The sequence below is a fragment of the Solea senegalensis genome, linkage group LG4 (assembly GCF_019176455.1).
Source record: "Solea senegalensis isolate Sse05_10M linkage group LG4, IFAPA_SoseM_1, whole genome shotgun sequence".
NCBI classification, from domain to species: Eukaryota; Metazoa; Chordata; class Actinopteri; order Pleuronectiformes; family Soleidae; genus Solea; species Solea senegalensis.
In genome coordinates, this window is record NC_058024.1 from 25,753,354 (window position 1) to 25,776,923 (window position 23,570).

The 23,570-nt window shown below is 41.0% G+C and overlaps 3 protein-coding genes across 3 annotated transcripts; 1 reads left to right on the top strand and 2 right to left on the bottom strand.

Annotated features, from left to right (window-relative positions):
- Positions 1–633: 633 nt before the first annotated feature.
- On the top strand, positions 634–3,198 carry gpx1b (glutathione peroxidase 1b). Its single transcript, XM_044023141.1, has 2 exons — positions 634–944; positions 2,491–3,198. Exons 1-2 carry the CDS (start codon positions 717–719, stop codon positions 2,839–2,841), a joined length of 579 nt encoding a protein of 192 aa, XP_043879076.1. The 5' UTR covers positions 634–716; the 3' UTR covers positions 2,842–3,198.
- A 3,475-nt stretch (positions 3,199–6,673) lies between these two features.
- Positions 6,674–19,196, bottom strand: usp4 (ubiquitin specific peptidase 4 (proto-oncogene)). Its single transcript, XM_044024212.1, has 22 exons — positions 18,987–19,196; positions 17,491–17,618; positions 17,250–17,380; positions 17,036–17,162; positions 16,805–16,950; positions 15,242–15,303; positions 14,964–15,110; positions 12,996–13,113; positions 12,721–12,894; positions 12,468–12,626; positions 11,964–12,188; positions 11,799–11,882; positions 11,619–11,713; positions 11,333–11,515; positions 11,015–11,235; positions 10,695–10,925; positions 10,525–10,595; positions 10,319–10,434; positions 10,073–10,222; positions 8,859–8,962; positions 8,577–8,665; positions 6,674–7,246 (listed from the first exon to the last, which is right to left on the bottom strand). Exons 1-22 carry the CDS (start codon positions 19,136–19,138, stop codon positions 7,124–7,126), a joined length of 3,036 nt encoding a protein of 1,011 aa, XP_043880147.1. The 5' UTR covers positions 19,139–19,196; the 3' UTR covers positions 6,674–7,123.
- A 597-nt stretch (positions 19,197–19,793) lies between these two features.
- Positions 19,794–23,511, bottom strand: emc3 (ER membrane protein complex subunit 3). The gene is made up of 9 exons (XM_044023040.1): positions 23,270–23,511; positions 22,159–22,318; positions 22,013–22,070; positions 21,836–21,929; positions 21,017–21,121; positions 20,811–20,892; positions 20,639–20,718; positions 20,456–20,538; positions 19,794–20,383 (listed from the first exon to the last, which is right to left on the bottom strand). The coding sequence occupies exons 2-9, from the start codon at positions 22,311–22,313 to the stop codon at positions 20,255–20,257; spliced, it is 786 nt and encodes a 261-aa protein (XP_043878975.1). The 5' UTR covers positions 22,314–22,318; positions 23,270–23,511; the 3' UTR covers positions 19,794–20,254.
- Between the last annotated feature and the right edge of the window lie 59 nt (positions 23,512–23,570).

Genomic DNA, 23,570 nt, shown 5'->3' on the forward strand with positions numbered 1-23,570 from the left:
GTTTTTGGTCAGTAAACAACATGTAGAAAGTTATTTATTTTGGGGGCATTATTACAAGTGGACTGAACAGAATCTAAACTACCAGCTCAGTAATTAGGAAAACGTCATCAACAAAAACAGGTTTTATATGACACTTCCAATTATAGAATGTCATAAATATCATCAACAGAGAATGTGGACGGAAGAAAAGCGCTGAAAGGTTGGAGAAAACAACGCTGGTGAATCTACGCAAGGAAACGGTCATATTTTTCTAAAACTCCAGACCAGAAGGTGGCGGTAATGCTATTACACTGGTTATCAACTAGCATTAAATCTAAATAACAATAACAATAATAATAATAATAACAATATTACAACAATATTACAACTTTATTCTCATATTATCATGACTTTTTTAATAATGTGACTTTATTCTCATTATATTGCGACTTTATTATGCTAATATTAAGACTTTATTTTCATAATATTCCGACTGTATTCTCTGTAATTTATGACTTTATTCTTGCAATATTATGACTTTTTTAATATTACCACTTAATTCTCGAAATATTTTGAAGAAGAAGAAGAAGGTGGGGGTGAATTATCTTGACACGTAAACCAGCACCAGTTCTTTGTTCACAATTAAAGGGTTTTGCTCCAAGGAGTCAAAGTAGACAGACTTTTGGACGCTGAAGAAGGCGGACACCACTCTCTCATTCTCTGGAAAGGAAATATCAATGACCGCCAGAATGGCAGCGAAGTTCTACGACCTCACGGCTAAATTGTTGACAGGAGAGACCTTTAACTTCTCCTCTCTGCGGGGAAAAGTGGTCCTCGTTGAGAATGTGGCGTCTCTCTGAGGAACGACAACCAGGGACTACGTCCAGATGAACGAGCTCCACGGGCGCTACGCCGACAAGGGGCTCGTTATCCTGGGAGTTCCCTGCAACCAGTTCGGCCACCAGGTGAGGACATCCATCTATCTCTTCCTTTAATGTTCAGGGGGTTTTGTGCGCGTGTGTGTGTGTTTTTATTTTAATTGTATTTATTTATTTATTTATTATTTTATTGAATTATGTTATATAAGTTTATCCATGTTTCCCGGAAGTGGTGGAACCACGCTGTTTCGACATAAGTGACATTTTGAGATTTAGTCAATTATAGGATGAATTTCTAGTATTTATTTCAATATTTTGAGTCAAATCATATATCTATGCAATAATATATGTGCACATGGGATAAAGATGAGAGGCACGTGTTAGATTTAATGACCCTTTTATTGTTTTATTTAAGCCATGTTGAGCACATTTTACTCACGAAAACTAACGAAATGACGGGGAAAAAAATTGGAAACATTTAAGTTAACTGAAATAAAAATAGAAAGCAAGAGTTTAAAAAAACCCTGAATACTAACAAACTAACTAAAATTGCAGTAAAAATGTGCTTTAGTTTTCGTCTTTGTAAATTAATTTCATACATAATCCTTCTGGCTTCATCTGCAGTTTGTTTATTTTGAAATGTTTTATTTTCATTCATAATAACAGTGCACATTTTGCACATTAGTCTAATTTCTATTATTATATTACATTTGATTCAGAGACTGTTGTTCATGTTATCATACATTTTTTAAGTGGCATCTTTTGTTTGGTTTTTAAAGACACACAATACTTATGATGACATTTTTGATTCCTGCACCTGGCAAATACCCCATATTACACACTGAAATAAATAACAATTAAACTAAAACTAAGCATTTACAATAAAATAAAAGTCAAAACTAAATTAAAACTAATGAAAAAGCCCAAACTATTCTAACTTTTCTTGTAACAAACAGAGCTGACTGATCTTTTTTTATGCCTCACTTTCCAAACTGTGTGTGGAAACCATGCTCAGTGTTTTCATTTGCACAGTGAGCTTCAAATTCAGAATGCAATATTACATTTTTATTGAATTTTTGCCAAAAAAGGTTGAACAATTTACTTTTTAACAAAAATTAAAAAAGTATGAGTTTTTCTAGTCTGCATGTATTTGTATTTTAAACAGAAAAAAGTATAAACTCATATGAAACAGGAGGTTGCACACAGCAGCATTCATCAGGAGACTAAAACAAGTGTAAATCTAACATGTGTATTAGGATGCACTCAGTAAGCAACAAGTTATCCATCAACTCGGTATAAGTCACTCATTCATTGAAGGTTATTGACAATTGGAAGTGGAAGGTAGTGTGTGAGTGGAGCTGGTTCTTCCTGTCGAAGGAAAAAGAAAAAGACAAAAGCTAAAGTAAATAAAATGTCTGAGTCAGTATGTGACTCACAGACAGACAAACCAAATGTCAGTGTGCCCCGGTGGTTTATAGGGTTTAAGATGAGTGCTTCAGGCACAGGTTTGGTGACTTTCCTTATTTATTCCACAACAGTATCTGGTGCTCAGCTCCTCTTAAAGTCTTAACACAGTGTTTGAACCCATCACACTCTTAAGCAGCTCAGTAATATTCCACTAAATGCTTTTCAGGAGAACTGCAAGAACGAGGAAATCCTGCTGTCCCTGAAGTACGTCCGTCCTGGCAACGGCTTCGAGCCCAAGTTCCAGCTCCTGGAGAAGGTGGACGTGAACGGGAAGGACGCTCATCCCCTGTTTGTGTTCCTGAGAGAGAAGCTGCCGTTCCCCAGCGACGAGCGCTCCGCCCTCATGAACGACCCAAAGTGCATCATCTGGAGCCCCGTGTGCCGCAACGACGTGGCCTGGAACTTCGAGAAGTTCCTCATCGGGCCTGACGGGGTGCCGTTCAAGCGCTACAGCAGGAGGTTCCTCACCAGCGACATCGAGGCAGACATCAAGAAGCTCCTCAGCCAGGCGCACTAAACGAACCGTCCTCCGAAATGTTCTTTTGCCGTTCTACAGATTGTTATTGTCACCAGCCTCTCTGCACTTAGTGAGCACGTGTATCACAGAACACACTTAAATACACTTAAATGCTTGTCCTTTTTTTCCCCTCCACAGCTTCTGTAGATGGTTGGACACGTTTCCTAACCACGTGTTGTGCTCTCATGTGCACGATGACTGTGTTCTGTCCTTTTACTAAATGAAGGCATCCTCTGAAACCAGCTTAGATGTGAGGAGGTTATCTGATGACGCGTAAAAGGTCGAACTTCTCAGCTACATCGAGTACGTGTAAAGCACTGCTGTGGTTTTTTTTAAATATTAAAAGGATTAAAAATGGTCTCGCTGTCTTTTTAAACTGTGGCTTTTAGTCAAACATGGGATTCTAACGGGCCAATGAGCGTCTAGTCTGGTCAAGAGGGGGAGGAAAAAGTGAGGAAAACAACTTTTGGGTGGCGAGTGGGCAATATGATCTTAAAAGTATTACACAATATTCCATGGTGATATCAAAATAGAGATATATGTGATGATTCTCAAATTTCAAAGTAAAAGTCGTTCACGATACTAAACATAAAAACATGTTTATGCTGTAAAATTTCTCCGGGTTCCTCCCACAGTCCAAAAACATGCAGTAAGGGGATTAGGTAACATTGGACACTCTAAACCAGGGGGTCTCCAACAAGGTGTCCTGCCCCTTCTAATACTAAATTATTAGCCAATGAGTGGAACCCTCTCTCTTTCAATTCAATTCAATTTTATTTACATAGTGACAAATCATAACATACATGATCTCAGGTCTGTACATAGACAACATGAAGGAGAGCAGGGAAACACAACAGTTCACACAATGAGCAAACACTAGGCATCAGTGGAGAGAAAAAACTCTGACAGAACCAGGCTCAGAGATGTGCGGTCATCTGCCTCGACCGGTTGGGGTGAAAGGAAAAATGGGGGATAGCGGAGAGGTGGGGGACAGAAGGGGGGGGAGAAAGGACAAGAGGGAGATGAGGGAGAGACAGAAGAGAGAGAGGGAGACCAGCAGCAGGTACACAACAACTGTATCAGGTTACAAGTTTATACAGTTACTGATATCGACTTTTTAATTTACAAAATAATAATAATGGTGATGATAAGCGTAGCCTCGAAAACTGGATCTTGATCCTGCAACCTGCATGATGAGAATACAGAGAGAGAGAGAGGGAAGGAAGGAAAGACACAAACTAGGGAGAGAAAGAGACAAAGTTAATGACATATAAAAAGTCATAATCAAATCCTGAGTGTGAGAGAGTGAATGTGCGTGTACCACAGGAAAATCCCCCAGCAGTTTAGTTCTATAGCAGCATAACTAAGAGCTGGTCCAGGTTTCCCTGAACCAGCTCTAACTATAAGCTTTATCAAAAAGGAAAGTTTTAAGTTTAACTTTAAATACAGAGAGAGGCTCCGCCTCCCGAACTGTCACTGGAAGCTGGTTCCACAGGAGAGGAGGAGCCTGGTAACTGAAGGCTCTGCCTCCCATTCTGCTCTTACAGACTCTGGGAACCACAAGTAAACCTGTATTTTGTGACCTAAGTGGTCTCTGACTCCATGCAAGTGCCAGTCACCTCACTAAATGGAAATACCCAGTATATACATCATACATACAGCTGTACATGTGGGTGCTCTTGTGTAGTGACACCGTGACAGAGTGGGCATGTTGGTGTATTTGTGAATGACAGCATTAATATTTTAATTCAATAGTGTGTGAGATATACTAGAAAAGAAATGCACACGGAGCTGAATTAAGTACTTCAATACTTTTTTTGCAAAATGTGAGTTGCGGACGACGTCAACATTTTATATAAAACTTCAGGTCCAGTGTTTTTGTTTGGGTCGATATAAGCGATGAGGTCACTCTCGGCCATTTTCCTTTTGTCAAAGTAGCTCTCAGAAGAAAACAGGTTGGAGACCCCTGACCATAGGTGTGTGTGTGTGTGTGTGTGTGTGTGAGGGAATGATTGTCCCGGTGTCCCTGTGATGGACAGTGTGACCCCGTCTGTCGCTCTGTCGGCTGAGATTGGCACCAGTGAACCCTGTGACCCTCATGTGAAGGGTAAAGTGGTAGAAGATGGATGGATGAATTCTAACATTAGAAAAGTCACACTTTACATTCTTGAACCTCTGAAATTGGCTCTTTCCCGACAAGACATAAACAAAATGAGAGCTGACTACACTTTGTTTTTCCTGCAACCAGACAGCACATAATGCAGTGTAATTAACTTTAAGGTGATTCAGAATGATGCAGTTTTTCCAGCTTCATTTCTGCTCTGTGTGAATTATTACAAACAAACCACCGCACCGTGCTTTAATTGAGGCTTCCAGTCTTTATTGTATATTTTGAAATCAAATATTTCTCTTTTTTTAAAAACAAATAATTGTAAGATATCGCAAATAAGATAAATATGCGGACAAGAATTTATACACCTATTTAAAATAGTGTGATTATTTACATCTCTTCAGCGATTTCCGGGGGTGTGGGGGGGGTGTCTGAATAACCGCTGTTGAGATTGAAGGGAAAAGGGTTTGAATTGTAGTTTAAACAAAGGTTTTCTTTAGCCATATATTACAGATATGATGTGATAAAGCTTTCCTAGTCACAGGCATACATGGTTATATTTAGGTAGTTGTTTGTGAACAACCAGCAGAGACACACTGCTGTGAAACAAAGTGCAGGGAACAGGAAACAGACAAACCGTTACGCATCGTTTCTAGTTTCACTCCACCTCTGAAACCCAAGATTTAGTAAACTTTCACTTTATTCTCATCACATTCAACGCCCTTTATAACTCAGTGGAGCCGGTTTGTTTTCATGAAGACCAAAAAAAGCTCATAAGAGGAGGAAAACTAATTCAAACTGTCTGCTGCTGCTGCTGCTGCTGCTCTACCCCCATCTGAAGTCACATGCATTTTCTGTTCCTCGTGACCGGAGCAAGTCTCATGAATAAAAGCACCAGTTTTATACTTTATTTATTTTTGATTTCACTCTGTGTGTGCTTTGAAGATATCAAATAACAGCCATTTCAATACAGATCTGCATTAAATGTACAAGACTAATGAGGACAAGCCATCGCAGGCGAGCTTAGGGGTCCAATCAGGCAGCGATTAAAATATGCTTAAAAGACATGTTTAAAATCATCCTCAAGTGTGTGTGTGTGTGTGTGTGACTCGACCTGAACGCCAAAGACCAAACAATACCATCCTGTAATGTCTAGTTACACCAGAAGCAGGTAGATAAAGTACTAATGGAGAATTCAAAGTGCCTCCTTTTTTTAGTCAGGTTGCAGGAATCAAAAAGGCCGCTTTTGCATTGTGATTAGAAGAAAAAAAAAAAAGGGAAAAGAATAACAGAAATTTGAAGCAAGGTCTTATCTCACAAGTTTAGGGTCGGAGAGACAGCAGAGCCCACTGCGAGTCAAAAGAAAGGTGGGGAGAGAAGGCTGAACGAGAACCCGAGAAAAAAAAGACAACTCAAGATGTCAAGACCTCGTCGTTGAAAAGAAAGAAAGAAAAGAAAACCACACACATTCCCCTCTGCGGTTTTAGATTGCATCACTGATTCAGCAGACACCGGGAGCACAACTGCCACAGCTACACTGCAAGAGCAGGACCCCCCCCACATCCCCCCCCACCACGATCAGCAATCCACTCTCTTTCTTCACAGGTGACATTCAGTCACATCATTTCCTTTCACCGACCTCGGCGGATACTGCGCGAGTTAGCACTGACCTCAGCGCGGTGAGATTATCCGAGGCACAGTCCCAGTTATTTTGCTAATGTCTTACAAGTTTGTTTGTTTTTAATCATAAATAACTTGAAACACTTTGGTTGAAACATGTGCATTTGGCTTATTTTATATTTTTGACTGTAGTCTTGGGAGCGACAGAAACAATGATTTACCTATGTGTTTTGAGGGCACTTCTAACATTCTGTTCATCCAGTGAGACAATCTTTATCCCGTGTATATTCCTCTTTAGTTCCAGACTAGTAAACTATGTTCAGAAATCAGCAGGCCACCCCCACTGCAAGAAGGAAGTCTCTGACAAGGCTGTTGGCTCTAGTTGACAACATACAAGACAAAATACCAAAATACAGGGAAGGTGGGGGGTTAATAACGTCAAGTCTGTGGAGTCTTCTGTCACTAAAGTAGCTTTGTGTGCATCCAAGTGTCTCGGTTTGCTCTATGCATTTCAGTGCGCGTCCCTTTTTTATTTTTTTACGTCAGGGCTCCTCAGTTTGTGTCCATGTGGTCTTCAGCTGCTTCGGGTGCTCCACCCAGTGAGGCCGAAGGCTGAGGTTTGGAGGGAGACTCCTCGTCTCTGCGCTGATAGAACAGCACGTAGGCTGCTTTCGTCTGAAACGGGAGGAGGAGGACAAGAGATAAGATGACCAAACAAAAACCTGGGACACTTGACACTTTGGACAGAAGTCAAAGAGGGCGGCGGCTGCAGTCACCTGCATCTGATAATGGTCTGTTGATAAGAACGACAGCATCTCTGACTACATTTTTATTTAAAAGAAGAAGAAGATCTGTGTCCATTTTAACAGCGTTTTAGTAATAATCTGTGTTAGTGCTGCACGATCACAGGAAGAGGCCGAACTGTAGATCAGTTAAAAAGACTTAATAAAAAAAGAAAGACCTTTTTCCTTTCCTTAAATTTGTCAAAATGTTTTTATTTGCAGGCAGAAAAGTACCACGTATGGTTCCTTGCCCCTATACGTATGTAGATAAACAAGGAAAACACAAATAAAGTGAAAGGAATGTTATTTTAGAACTTTTTTGATCTTTAGTGTTTCACAATCCTGGTCCTCTGGGACCTCTACCCTCCAGGTATTCCATGTTTTCATCAACTTTCTATCATTAGTTTTTGAGATATTACTGCAGATGCAGGAGGAGACTGAGCCTTCTGGAAGAGCACTTAAGGTTTTGAGTGTGACAGGCCTCCAATGATTGGTGAAATTTCATGGTAACTCAGTTCTGGGTGTCTCCAGAAGTTACCAAATGGAATTCTTTGCCCGGTAAAAGGGATCATCTCTAATACGTTGCAGGGAAATATCTAAAATCTCATCATTTAACAGAGGAGTGTGGTGTTTTTAATGACAGCACTGCTGAAAGCCTGTGAGCGGCGAGCCGAACGTCAGGTGGTTGTGTGATTCTCGTCACTACCACCTGAGTTTTCATCGTTACTTGTCAACAATCACGTGGCGTGAAGGCACTTCATGTGTTGAGAGAGAAGGCAGTGACAAGGCTGCGTTTGAGGAAAATAGGATTGTTTATTTGCGATGCAGCTCATGAAATGAAATGGAGACAAATCGTTGTCATTTAGAAATGAGATCACGCGTAGTTGCAGATCGAGAGCTCGATTTTTTTTAACGATTTATTGTGCAGCCCTAAACTGCGTCCATACTAAACACATACTGAAAACTTGTCATTGATTCTCTAAAATTGTTGTTTTAAGCCCATCTTTAATGAAACGCAGCACTAGAGTTTTCCAACTAAATTGGAGCCGGCAGCGTTTCTATACTTCTGTTGTTCTGAGCTCTAAACCGGTGGGCGAGTGTGTGGACGACAGATGTATCTCGAGTTTTACGTACTTTCAAACAAACAAAAAAAGAGGAGCCTCCGAGGACATTCAAATGATAGGAGAAACAGACTCATTATTATTTGAAGAGTCAACACTCACCACAATCTGGTCCTCTGTGGCAGACGAGACACTACTGTCGTCAAAGTAATACCAGTTCCCATCCATTTTATTCTTGCCATAGGCCGTGTCTGTCAGAGGGAAGGAAGACAAGTGTGAGCAAACAGCTGTTACAAGCCATTTGTTCACTCAGATAGAGGAACAGTCATAAAATGCACATGAAAGAACAATGAGATGTGATTTAAATGATAACAGAGGTTGTCATTGAGCTGGCAGACTTTGTGCCTGTCGTTTAAGATATAAAGAAAATGAACAGTGACTTACAGTGACCACCTCCCATTCCTCCGTAGTGGTTTGACACGGCGATGAGGTCATATACGTAAGGGCCGGCCTTAGGGTCACACACAAACTCTGACATGTTCAGATCTCTGTAAAAAGAAAATACCCACAGTCATTAAAAGAGTCATGAATTTTCACACCAGAACAAACCATGTACAGCATTAAAACATGAAGAATTGGGTTAGCTAGGAGGCTTATCCTGTTTAAATGGAAAGATGCTCTCCCCCCAACATGGCAATGGATTCGAGAAGTTATGAGTCATGTTCATTTAGGAAAAATTAGATACACTGTAAGAGGGTCCACTAGAAAAGTTTATGTCATTTGGCAGCCATCCATTTCCTTTGTAGAGGGTGTGGCAGCTACTAACTGTGTACCTTGATGTTGTTTTTCTTTTTTAATTATTACTATTATTATTTATTTATGTTGTCATTTTCCTTTATTTACTTAGATATTTTAATTATATATGTATGAGTCTGCAGACCCATACTTGTAACAATATGTTGGGATGTATGGAAATTTGCTGTGGGTGGGGGGCATTGGGAAGTTGGTCAGTTTGTTTGTTTGTTTGTATGACAGGAACTAGACTTGACTGTTCTATGTGTGAATTGTATTTTTTTGCTTGTTATATTTGAAAAATAAAAGAGACCTTGATCAAAAAAACATGAAGAATTGATTCAGTCATCCTTAGTAAGCATGACTCAGGCTTTTTCAAAAACAAGAACACAGTAACTCGTGTTCCGCTTCCTGGTTTTCAGCTGGATCAAGTTCCTCTAAAGAAAGTCAATGAGTGCCGCACACGGCGCCAAGAGGGAAGCCTTAAAAACCACGTAATCCTGAAGCAACTTCTCTATTTTAAAGACAAAGGGAAATTTGTTCTGTACCAACTGAAAAAAAGGGTTAATGACTCAAGTTTCAACATCTACAGTTACACAACAGCAGATAAGAACACAGGTGTAATTGTTCTTTGGAAAACAGTGACCCAAGAGGCAGGAGTCATATCGATTGCAATAACTAAGACAAGTTTTTAGACAACAGCTCCCCCTTGTGAGGGAGTTCATCACTGTCAAAGATTATTAACACTTTATTTAAAAGCGGGGTAAATCCTGTGTATAATATATGTTTCTTAGGATTCAACACCCGCTGTCTCCAGGCCCCATGCTTACATGGTAAAACTTTAGAAATCCTGATTTCCATCATACCTGATGGGAAAGTCCACCACTGTGTCCAGCTTGTCCCTCCAACACCGATTGTATGAGAAACGCTTCAAGTGAACGACCAGAATGCGAGGCAGCGACCACAGGTCAAACTTTTTTGTGGCCTGCTGGTGTTTCTTACACGTGGGACAATACCTGCGTTAAAAAAGGGGGGTTGGGTTTATTTGACAGTTCTTTTTCAGATTTTACGAGATAACGAGTATGGTAATCCTTAGGTGTTTTAACCCTCACCATGGATCGTGTTCTCCGAGAGTCTCCATGGTGGTGAAGAGCTCAATGCACTCCCTCAGAGCCACGGTGGCCTTCTTTTTTTGAGGCTGGATCATGCTCTCGTGCTTCTCATAAGCCTGTAAATATACAATATTTACACTGAATATAAATAAGACTATTTTGGATACTGTGTCAAAGGGCTGCCTAAGAAACATTAACCCACTGACCTCGGCTTCCTGTTCATCGTAGCACAACTTCTTTGACTCGTTGTCCCAGTCGATGGCCACTGTGGAATGTGCTGTAAATAAAGAAAATGGGGGGGAAATGTGGGTTAACTGGATGCAATTCATTGAAACTAACAAATAAATGAAACGATAAAATATATATAAACACTGACGATTTAGCTTGAGGACATTTCCATCGCAAGGAAGCGGGCTGATATTGGCTGTTCCGTAAGAGTTGACGATGCTGAACGTGAAGAGCTTGGCCGGCACGGTGCTTTTCTTTGCTTTGCTCTCTCCTTTATTCGACCCGTTCTCCAAGTCAGACGTCGTCTCCTCCTCCTCTTCTTCTGACTGGCCGTTCTGCGGTTCTGGGCTCACCTGGTGGTCCATGGCCTCCTCGTCACCTGAACACACAACCAATGAATGTAGAATTAATGACTCCTCATCAACAAATGCTTCCCTTTACATTCATTTGTAACTTCGGCTGTTTTACCATCGTATATCCCGTTAGTTTCATTGCAGGTCCCCGAGTGGTTGCTGCCGTTACTGGAGCTGGCACTGCAGGAGGCTCCATCGGACAGGGGGCTGCCACAGCCACTCAGGCCGGCATTGACACTTGTAGATGTGGAACATTCTGGAGCCTGGCTGCAGCTGGCAACGGAGGCCGAGGCCCTGCTTTCAGTGCCGGGGCTCTGGGGTAGTTTAACATAACGCCTGGAAGAAAAACAGTGAAGATAAATTACAAGTCAGGCGGCAGCAAATACGGAAATAAATGACTGTATTCCAGTTATTATACAGAATCATTTCTTACCCAATTCTCTCCAGGATCTTTTCATACAGAACATCTGCTACGAGGTTGTGCCTGGGCACAGTGATGAGCAAAGGCTGGCCGAACAGCATGGTGCTCGTGGAGTTTGCGGCGTGTTTCGAATGGCGCTCCCTGAAGTACACAGGCAGGTTCATCCTCTCGCTGTTCTCCTCCTGTACCTCATACCTGCAGAACACATTGGCAGCACATATATAGAAACATGTCACAGAAAACAGCGACCATGGTGACCCAGCACTAATCTCAATATCTACAGACCAACGAGACTTACATGAAGATGTCATCCTTCTCCATGATTTGGTTGAGGTTCTCGTCCCGTCGATAAACTTTATGGAACCTGTGATTGTAAACATCCGTCACCACCATCTAGAAACACATGTGAATTGCAGAGTGAGCGCTTCAGCAAACGACAAATAAAATGTAAAAGGTTTAATAATGAAGAAGGTCTTACATTTTCTGAAGGGATACCACAGAGCTTGGACATGGCATTGCACAGGTCTGTCACGTTACCCAGTTTGGGGACGACCACTCGATGCTGTCGGAGAAATAAACAGGATTATGAACAATGCTTTACTGAATGATTGCCAACTATTGTGTTAGTTTAATGTCAATTTACCTGCGTGGGTCTCGACTGAGGGTCTGATCGCACCAGGAAAACCTCCATGGTGCGGTCCTTCTTCATGGGCAGAGGTAGTGTGAGGTAGCAGAATGGGTCAAAGGTGACGGACACCTTGGAGCACTCTGGGCAAACCAACGTAGATTTGAAGAGGCCATGGAAAATATCTACTATAATGGAGTCATTGCGCAAACGGTGGTTTGTCCAGGCTTCCTTAGCAACAATCTGGAATTGCACAAACAAACAAACAATGGAGCAAAACTATTCAAACGTTTATTCAATACAAGATGAGGAAAGTGAATCAATTAGTGGAGATCGTGAACTCAATTGGAAGCTTCTAATTAGGTTTCCTTCAGCTTTCACTTTCTAAAAACAACAACACTTCAGCAGGTAAACTCCAGCATCAGATTGAGCCTGACTTTAATTAGTTTGTTGTTGGTGAGTTTGTGTGTGCTACACGAAGGAAATCACTAATGCATGAATTCTGTTTCAGTTTCACTTTACCTCATCTGGACGGCCCTCTGCATCCCTCAGGGCCAGATAAGGCTTCTTCTTGACACGGTTTAGATCTTCATGTAGTCCGTCCAGCAGGAAGGCCAACAGCTCCTGCGAGTCCTGCTGCTGGTAGCCTGAAAACTGGGGGGCAAAGCGTCCGACCTGGGTCTGGTGAGAAAAATCCATTTAATTAGCCGTGTACATTTGGACTCAATCATTTTTGGCACGCGTCCACTCATGAAGATGCATCTACACGACTTACTTTAAAGGTGCGTGGGGCCACATAGCTGCTACGGCTCATCCACATCTGCTTCACTAGATCAGCATAGGCTTCGGCTATCTCGCCTCTCATTCCCAATGGGTTATCGCGGTTAATCTCGGCCTCATACTGGTCAGTGAGGAAGTACTCTGTGAGTGGTGATGCGTTGCTCAGGCACTGGAGAAAAAGGAAACAATTAATATTATTGATGGGAGAATATGACACACGAGAACACAAGTATCTCTCTCGGAATAAATGTCAGGACTTTGGAGTTTTACCTGGAGGGCAGAGTTCATGAAGCACGTGTTGCCCAAATTACTGAGACCACAAAGGCCAGGCTGCGACTGGGACTCCCTGTAGTTGTAGGAGGAGCTATACGAGTTGTAGCCCCCCAATCTGTAGATAGAGCAGATCTGTTACAGCGCCGATAGCAGTAGAAATCATGCGTACCGCAAAAGTGTTTCCAAACAATTAACTAGTCTACTTTGGTCCACCAAACTTTCATTGAGCCAAGTTTTCTCTCCCTCTCTAAAACACCATCTGTCACATGTGGACCATTAGCAGCACTGGGACAAACGGTTGTGATTCGCTGTCATTAACTTCTTTTCTCAGCTAGTCGGCAGAACTGGGTGTGTGATTCTAAGCAAACCTAAGCTTCACACTTGCCCTCTCGGTGTACCCAGTAACTGGGCACGAGAGTTCATGGTGAGTGTGAAAGCACAACCGTCTACCATCACCAGGTTTCCCCTACGCTCCATCTACTCTCATAGACTGAACTTCATTTTGAGGAAAACCTAATATATGCTTTTTCTTTACCGTTCAACTTTTGCTTGATTAAATGTGGTTGTAGGAGCCAGAGTTAGGTCGGGTGGTTAATGCAGGATTTGACACTTGTTACAATGTAATTGAAATGAAGAGTTGAAGTTATATAAACATCAGAAAGGGGAGAATATTAATTTAATCAAAGGCTTAAGGCCAACCCTTAAGCCTTTGATTAAATTAAGTATTCTCGCAAGGAAAGTAACATGGCTTTGGGGCCTTTCTGTTTATTTTGTTCTTTAGATAAAAGCTACCATGGACACTTTGATATCTTTGACGCCTATGATAAAAAGGAATTGGAAGATATGTACTGAAAAATATCACTTGGATTGTTGTGTCCGTTTTAGAAGCTGTACTCTAAGTTTTGGTGTAACAAGGGTTTTTGACGGCAGGTCACTACGTGACATTAGGTTGCGTCGTCTTACTGTTGGAATCTATAGATCGTCATTCACAAACTGAACATCAAGGGAATATTTCTGTGTTGTTGATCCTCGAGAAGCTTGGACACAAATGTAACTTGGATGTACGGTAAGTGGAAATAAATGTGCAAACCCTTCACAACTCTCTCTCACCTTCGTGATTGATGAATTAAAACAGTACCTACGAGTCAAGCCAATTGAGGCCTGCTTAACAGCTAACGACTATTCAGTGGCTTTGGAATTAAGTGTACTTTCGCCACTACAGTGGTCTCCATAACATTTACAAATCTGGTCACAGATACCAATTCCATCCATCCATTTCCTACCGCTTTATCCACAGGAGGGTCATCTTTAATTTGGCTTACAATCACAATTAATGTAGAGCTGAAACAATTACTCCATTAATCGATTACTTATCAATTACTAAATTAACCTTCAACTATTTCGATAATGGATTAATCGGTTTGAAGCTATTTTCATGATTAAAACAAGATTTCTGATTGTTTCAGCTTCTGAACAAATGTGAATATCTTGTGGTTTCTTTGCTTCACATTACAAAGAAATGTAAAACTGAATCGTTTTGGTTTGTGGACAAAACAAGACATTTGAGAACATCATCATTTCCAGGATTGACAAACACACATCAACAGGTTGTTATTTTTTACGTTTTCTGACATTTTATGGACCAACGATTACTCCATTAATCGTGAAAATAATCGACAAGAGTAATCGATTATGAAAATAATTGTTAGTTGCCACTTTAAATCAATTTAAGAAACACACACACACACGACTAAATAGGGGTATGCGTGTTTGCCTGGACAGGAAACACCAAACTCTCCAGTGACATTACACAAACTGTGCTGAAATGACGCTCTAATTATATCACATACACATTTATAAAATGGTTGCACACATACAAAATGCAAGAGACGTGTGCAAAACACAGAGTGAGTAAAACCAGTGTCTGAGGTAAACAGTGTTATGTTATGTTTGGGAAAAACTTGCCTGTTCCCGGAGGACGTGCTGTTATTGAGTGTATATCCAGGGCTACAGCTGCTGTCTCCATTGGCTAATGTTGAGGAGATACTGGCTGATGAGTAAGAGGAGAGTTTGGGGGAGGTAGTGAAATTCCTGGATGGGGTTGTACTTGATCTGGTGAACAGGAGAAAAACATCTGAAACGTCTGAAATGAACATTTATTTAAAACCCCCCCACACATTTTAACATTAGGATTTGCTGTTTGTATTTCCTTTTACCAAGAAAATAAATAAATCCTGGCTTACTTGGGATGAGACGCTTGTCTGGGCCACGTGCCATCCTCGTTCTTCCGCTCTATCACAAGCACCTGTGTGAAAGCAAGCCGAGTAAGAGCCAAACTGACCTTCATATGCTATATACCAGACTTAAATTAAATAATGTATGAGTCAGAGGCTGCAGTGTTTTACAGAGGCTGCCGGCGGATATATAAGGTACATAGAAGATTCTAACTTGTTAATAAAAGGGCTTGAATGTGTGTAATACCAACTTTGAAACACAGTAGATATCGGTAGAAATGGGACAGATATAATGTTATATGAGCCACTTACGCTCTGTCTCATATGGAGAAATTAATGGAGGCAGACATTGTCCTCAGTGTAGAGGTCAACAATCTGAACAAGAGTCTTTTTGCATGGAGTTTGCATGTTCTCCCTGTGTGTGCGTTAGGGTTATTTGGAGCACATTGGACACTGAGTGTGACGGTTGTGTCTCTATATGTGGTCCCTGTGATGGACTGTGGCGACCTGCCTGTCGTCCTATGTCAACTGAGCACAGCGCCCCCATGTGACCCTCATGTGCAGGATAAAGCAGTAGAAGATGACTGAGTGAGACGTCCTCAAACATATCATCTGTATGTGGTTTACCACAGCAACCATGGTAGTAAATTAAACACTTGACACTGCTTTTGTTGAAAGAACAAACTAGTGCATGCAGTGTCGAGTCTGTTGACTTTGACTTTCGTCTTCTTCCAATATGTTCTGAAAGGCTGTACACTGAGAGGTGCCCTCCACGGTTGAAAGTGGTCCATTACACTTTCAAGACTGAAAGCGCAGTTCAAGGTTCTTTAACACAGACCGTTTGACTTTGTTTGGATAAGAAATGAAAGTGATAGTCAGTTTGTCTGTTATTGGCATATCTATCGAACAGGTTGCTTGACAGGCTGCAAACTTGGCAGGGGCATTATATGTGCATGCCTACTTTCTGTTTGAGATTGTATCTGTTGTGTTTAATGGAAAAGATCATTTTATCAAAGCAAGAATGAATCAAAGGAATGAACACAGAATTCACAGCCAATTATGTTTTACTGACATTCAAAAACATGTATAGACTCTAAAACTCTACTATGGGCAAAACTTTTTTCCAGACTTTCACACAAAATTCGAGACTTTTCAAGGTCTGGAAATCAACTTTTCCTGGGTACAGGTGCTGTTTCACTAGTCTAAAATGAACACGAACAAGAGTATGCAACTGGACTTAAATAAGCGGTTTGTTTAGCAGGCTTCCTACACCCCTAATTTATATAAGAGAACACCTTACACCGCCCTTGGAGTACAACACAATGTAAACTCCACTTAATAAAAATAGAGCGGAACCAAGTCTATATCAGTCTCAACGAGTATGTATTATTATAGGGATAATGTATTGCAATGCATTAGGCTCTACTTATTTTGTACAATGTCTGTAAATTAATTATGTATACGGTGAGCACAGGTTTGCTTCAGGAAGGTGGTGCTCTTTATTTCAGAGAAATGAGGCATAGTGACCATCAGTGATCTGGAGGTCATTTGAATAATAAAGCTTTACCATACCTGCCCCTGGAACAGACCAGCATCCTGCACAGTGCTGTCAGGCTTGTTCAGCTGCTCATAGGTGTTGCTCATGTATTTGTTCCAGAGCCGTGTCTCCTTCTCTGATGGGATATTGAACAGCATTCTCATCTCCTTCTCTATTATGTCTGGGGAAAAAAAGATTTGGAAGATTTTATCTTCCCTGTATCTAAGCAAAGCCGATATTGCAGGTGTCACAGGTAGGTAACTTACCTATAGTATCAGCCTTACTAAAATGGCGTGTGACCACATTGTCCATGTTGTCATTCTCACACAGATTCAGCTCCAGCAGATAGACCTCCACTTTACAGTGCTTCACAAACATACCATGTTCAACCACCTAGAAAACAAAGCATAAATGTAGGTATATTTAGGGAGTCCCAGAACAGTGTAAATGAAAAGATGAAAAGATCTTCAACAGCATTACCTTCCTGGCAATTGGTCTCTGACCCTCAAGGCAGCCGTACCAGCTGACAAGCTTATTCCATGCCTCGGTGGGTACAAGGACATAATCGAGCTCATCTATAAGGTGCTCTTTCAGGGTCTGAGTTTCCTGGTCTTTGTGGGGAAAAAAAATTAAATGATGACTTAAGAAACATATTTAAATCTCTTTGTGGAATTGGAATCATTGTTTTAATATCTAATATTCTTCAAAAAACAAATGTTACCTGAAAACAGCCCAGAGTTGTCAATTGGTCCTGGATAGAGGCTTCTTTCTCCTACATTGTACATGTCCCAGCTGTCAAATCCCACATACTTCTTCCATTGTTTGAACCACCTGCTGTCTATTAGATACCTAAAACAGATAGAAAATGATAAACATATAATACTTTGATCATTTGTCCTACATTTTCGATCACCTGGTGTACATGGCATATCAACCAAAAATAGAAAAGGGCACAAGGAATATGTATATTTTAATAATGTAAAATATATAGGGTTTGGAGAGACTGTACACTATGCTAACTCAGGACTTTATGCACCACCAAACTGCCTTGGCATTTGCAGGTATGATAAGAGCAAGCTAGTTTGACTTGATCCCAACAAAAGGGAGAATCACCTTTGGTTAATTCAGTAGCAAGATGCTGGTCACGTGATACAACCACTGCAGAACATGTGTACAAAAGGCACAAAATGAAATGAGTGTAATCTTTGCCCCCCTGGTGATTGTTTGTGAAGTTGGTAGTGGCATTTTATGGCATTTGGCATCTGTAACGTTACACTGCTGCATTCTTCTGGATTGTACCACCCATTGTTTCCTCTCTGTCCGTTTCCAGTCCAGAGAGTTACCCAGGGTAAACAGCAGTGTTAATGAGCCTGTGAACTTTATATACTAGCCTGAATACCAGGGGATGATAGGTCGTTTAAATTACAACACAACTGAGACTATCTATAAGTAGTGGTGGCTAATTTAACCCCAATTTCAACACGTTAGCTGACCTGACCAATAGCTGCTTCTTGCCTATTTGTCCAGTTCTATCTATTAAAAACATTAAATGTACATTATTCTCTATGAAATTATTTGCTGAGATTAAAACCATGAGGCTGCATTGAGCCCAGGCCTATGTGCTGTTCGATCTTATAGTAATAGCCTTGGCAAACGCACGTTACTGACAAGTTGAACAAACACATCGAACAAATTAATCTGACAAATCATCACATACAGGTACCGCCATTGTTTACGCCACAGTCCCGTGATAGGGCCTAGTTCCTTGTTATTAAGCAACGAGCCGGTTTGGCCAGCAGTAGAATCCACCACCTGAATCCAGGGCCTAATTTAACTGACGACTAGCCTTCAACATCGACCAGTCTGCCGAATAGTAACACGCCACACGCATCAGTATTAAACGGATAAGATATTTGATTAGCCGTGTTAGTTCTGTTGGTTACAAGTGTTTATTGAAGTACCACTCTTAACAGAACAATTATAAAGCCGGGCTGGAACTAGTGAAGTTAGCAACTAGCATGCTAACTTGTTAAACATTAGCTGAGCAAAATGTCACTATCACAGCGGCTTCCGTTGTGACATGAACAGGAAATGCTAACATGCTAAGGTAGCATGCCAAGCATAGCACGTTAGCATTTCCTGTTCCTCATACACAAGCTAACGTTAGCTAACGCAAACTGGGAGACCCCGTAAACGCTGGTCGGTTTCTGTTCTCACCATTCGTCGCCTTTCCTTAGAGCAGTTTTCAAAAGAGATCCAACAGTCTGTTTTTGACTCTCGGTTGAAGGGGTTGGCATCTGTGCGGCTACCGGCTCCGCGTCTGAGTCTGCCGCGCCACCCGACTCGGGTCCGCCTCCCTCGGCCATCATGCAGTCAGTGTATGCCGGTATCGTGAACGCGCGGGTGGAGAGCCGCACTCGGCGAGCTTCAGAGCGGCGGCGTTCACGTCGGAAACGCTCTTCCTCTACGGTTGGTTCACGAGTCGCGAACAGCTGCCGATTCCTGTCTGGGTTTAACACCCGCGTATTGATACTTTTTGCTGTCCAAGTCTTGTCCAGATGTTAGTATTTGTATACAACTTTTTTTAACCCAGCCTATAAGGTTGAATACAGAACGCTGAGTGGGTCACAGATGTCTTGATAGTTTCCTTTCAAGAGTAGATTACATTTGCTGATGCTATTCAGTGTCATAATTACAATCACATCGTCACATTGCTGCATGTCTTTGCTTTGTGTGCAAATGCGTAGCTATCCAGTTTCCTATTTCTTTAACGGAAGTTTTATCTCTTAAAAGAAATTATATTGACTTGCAAATTCTGAGGAAATGCAGCAATAATTGCAGCACTACAGCAATTAAATGTAGGTAGCTAAAACAGACTTTTTATCCCGTAAAAAAACAACAAAAGGGAGTTTTTTTTACAAAATAAAACAGTCAAAATGCTTAAAGCGATATTTCAATCACACAAGCATTTGCCCAGCCAACACTAATCACTGACAATAACTTGTAATCTAGCCAAGCAGGTAGTTTTTTTTTTAAACATAGTTACTTTTATTAAATGACGTTCAGACCTGTAAAATAGTGCTGTATTTCTACAACACATGGAACAATGAAGACAACAAATCTTAATGTTTAAAAAAATGCTTTCTATTACTTAATGGCATTATGATGGCATACATTAAAAAGCTAAACAATAAAACGTTTTATAAGTGAAAGCATCCTAAATTCTACCAAACTTAAAATCTCAAAGATGAAAAAAAACAAAGAAATGCTTTCAGTATCTACAAGGTGGTCACCTAACCAGTGTATTTTTTAGTTTCAGGTATTTCACAGACAGGTGAAAATAGAAAAACAAGGATTACAAATAAGCAAATGTAAACTTTGCATAACATTAAGGGATTCGTCCAATCTCTGTCTTTAACAGAAAAAATATTCCCTCAATGATACAAAATGTAAATTGAAGGCTACAAATAGTAACACCAAGGCCATCAGAAGATGCCGCTTGGCAGCTCTTTGCTAAACATGCCATCGAAGTCCAGCTCCCTGCTCATCAGATCCTCCTCAACGCTCTCCAGCGCCCACTGATGGTCAGTCAGTTCCAGTGCCTCCCATTCAGCCTAAAATCAAGAACAAACATGAACAACTCAACAAACCACAACTCCCAAAACTATGTTGACCGTAAAATATACCTTAAATGCTTTATTTGTATCTGCAGGCATGGCCATGGCAGCACCACTCATCTGCTCCTGCATAATCCTCGACTGGTCTGCGCCTGTGAGATCAGCAACCAAAGATAACAAATACAAATCTAAATGCAATGTAGAATTTCACAATGTGATGTGACAAAACACTCAAAATCATCTCAACATTACCATTATCTTGCCCCAGAATTAACGAGTACATGCTTCGAAGTCCAAACACATTCAGGAAATACCACGATGCTGAGCTCACCCTGGATGAAAAGTGCACACAAAAGCAAACGTTTCAAGGTCTGAAACACATATTCTTAAATACGTAACGGCAGTGTGTCTTTTATTTGTTTACCAGGATGCATCCAGCGAGAGTAGCTCTATTCCTTGCTGCAGCATGGGCTTGAAGCGCAGCGTAAGAGGGAACGGAACCTTAGCTGTTCAGAAAAAACATAAAATATATCAATTAATAATATCTTTATTAGTAGCTACTCCAACTCACAGCATGCAACATTCTGCACGATAAGCTGTGAAATCGGGTGATGAAGAGAGATCATTTACTTGTAACAAATCCTGAAAATGTCCAGTTGATCCAGCCACCAATGAGGATCATGGGAAGCACATTGGTGACGTTGCCTTTCATCATGTCTGTCAGCATGCTGGGATCTGTAGGAAGAAACCAATGAGTCAATATCAGTTGAATCAACTATTGTTAGTTGAATTTGCCATTTCCTAAAAATGTAGATGTGTCAAAAGAAACAGCATTTTTGGCATTTGACATTTTCTATAAACTCTCAATAGGCCTTTTTTTACAACAGACATGTGTTTTAGCAGCGGATGTTAAAGAACATCCATAATATTAATAGCATTAACATTGATTCAAAGTGATTCAAATAAATAGAGAAGAGGCTGTGAAGTTGAAGGATCATATATTGTAGCTGCAGAATGTGTCCTGGCATCCAGTTTACAGTCTGTTATTGACCTCTATAGGTTTTTAATTCATACAGGTAGGTTTAATAGTATTCATCCAGAATCTGCACTAGTACACCAGTGCTACATGATTCCAAGCGGTGCCACTCAAATTTCACAGCTGGCTACGAATGATTTTCACTTGCACAGTGAAAGCACGTCAAACACACCATTATCTTGGGATTGTTTAGAATCATTCTCCCAGACTCTCTCCTCCTCATATCTATGTAAAAGGTGAGTTATAATTGAAAAGTGAGCAGCTGAAAACTGACAGTGAAGCGGTGAATGTGAGACAAGCAAAGGAAAGGTTTTATAGTAAGTAAGCAGCTTCTCGAGACCCAGAAAAGTGGTCTGTTGCTTCTCCACCTGCTGGAAAAGTGAAAGGAGTCAGCCCTGCATTATGTACTTTACCTGTCATTGGAGAGGGTGGAACAACCTTTCTTTTGGTCTTCTTGAAAAATCCATCTTCTTGATTATTGAAGTAAAACTTCCTCATCAAAAAGGACTGAAGAAGAAAGATAGAGAAGGAAACGTGTTAGACATAGGAAAAACATGAATGTAACAATATCAAATAAGAGAGATCTCTACCTGCTTGGGAATGTATTTTCCATTTTCTCTGAGAATTCTGCTCCGAATAAGAACCTGGCTGGATGGAGAAGAAAGGAAAAAAGACATTGGATGAATTGCATTTTTTTCCCCAAACATTATTCACCTCACAACTGCAGATCACATACCTGTCAGAAACCTGTTCTAGAGTCAGCTTCTTGTCACTCTGAAGAAGAATGGAGACATAATGCCGTATCACCCCAACAAGAAAGGTTATGAAGACAATGGGCAATACCACCCACAGTCGGATATTGGAGTCCAGCAGAAGCTCCGGCTCCGCCATTCAGCCTGGTGTAAAGCATCAAAGAAGAAGATTTAGAAGGAGAAAGGTCAGGTGGATTTTAAAAAGCTAAAGGTTAAGAGAAGATGGAGACAGTAATGCAATCAGTCAATTTAGAGTATCAGTTTTTGCACCCTATACTCAAGCCACACTTTTGGTGTAATGCTGCCCTCCAAAGTTATTTCTTTATCACTGAAGTCCGTTATTGCCACATTTTGGTCTTTTAATAATAATAATAATAATAATAATAATAATAATAATGATTCACTAGGAGGTTCTGCAACACTGCCCTCCACAGGGAAAAAAAATCGCAGTTCCTTCTTAAACGCAGTTGATCATGATTTTTCACCCTGCTTCATCACACTTCAATGCTCTCATATTTCTCCATTCAACTGTTGAAAACAGTTGCAAATTCTCCTTCATTCTCATCCTTATTTCTCAATCCTTCTGGATTATCCCTCCCACAATTGTGTATGCTAAACACCAACAAACTGTGAGGATTAAAAAAAGACAGACAGACGACTTTACTGATCCCTCTGGGAGGTTCCCTCGGGGAAATTAACAAATTTCAACAATAAAAAAAGAACCGAATGATGAAATTGAGGGTTAACCGTGGACGCAGATACCGAAAGCGAAATAGGCAACAATAGATAAACAATAGAACAGTGAAAACAACTGATGCTGACTCAACATTCACATCAACACCCCCAACAGTAGCTACAACGGAAATGCTTCGAAAGCACAAACGGATGGACCGTCAGTCCTTAAACCTCGTTAGCCATGAAGCTAACAGATGACAAGGAGCAATTTGACACGTAGAAACGACCCTGTTGATTTACAAAACATGTGTCGTTTGTATTAATCAATATACAATAACTGTTATTGTCACATAAACCAGAAAATGGAGGGGGTTAACTGTGCCAATGAAAAAACGTTGTTAACGCTAGCTAGCTGGCTACCTTCTTCCTGGTGCTCGATGGGAGATGGCGAGTCTTCTTAGCGCGCGGAGCAGCAGGCAGCACCTGCGGCGTTTTACTTCACCGCTGCGGCAGACGCACACCGGGCGCAATGTGAGGTAGTTGAATGAATCGAACAACCTTTATCACTTCGTGCGTACTGCCACATTCATTGTGGTGTAGTGTTGAGGATGAGGGGCAGATTTCTGCTTCTGTCGCTCATCAGCATCTCTTTCCCCGGGGCTGCAGTGCCACCGAGTGGTGATGGAGGGAAGCGTCTCCTGGCGATGGTGTGGCCTCGAAC

Excerpts from the sequence above, each read along its gene's own strand:
- usp4 (XM_044024212.1), bottom strand. The coding sequence starts at position 19,138 with ATGATGGCCGAGGGAGGCGGACCCGAGTCGGGTGGCGCGGCAGACTCA. Across the intron at positions 13,114-14,963 it reads AGCACGTCCTCCGGGAACAG|ATTGGGGGGCTACAACTCGT; the intron begins GCAAGTTTTTCC and ends CTCTATCTACAG. Across the intron at positions 11,516-11,618 it reads GAGAAGGATGACATCTTCAT|GTATGAGGTACAGGAGGAGA; the intron begins GTAAGTCTCGTT and ends TGTGTTCTGCAG.
- emc3 (XM_044023040.1), bottom strand. The coding sequence starts at position 22,313 with ATGGCGGAGCCGGAGCTTCTGCTGGACTCCAATATCCGACTGTGGGTG. Across the intron at positions 20,719-20,810 it reads CTCTCGCTGGATGCATCCTG|GGTGAGCTCAGCATCGTGGT; the intron begins GTAAACAAATAA and ends CTTTTCATCCAG. Across the intron at positions 20,384-20,455 it reads ATACAAATAAAGCATTTAAG|GCTGAATGGGAGGCACTGGA; the intron begins GTATATTTTACG and ends TCTTGATTTTAG.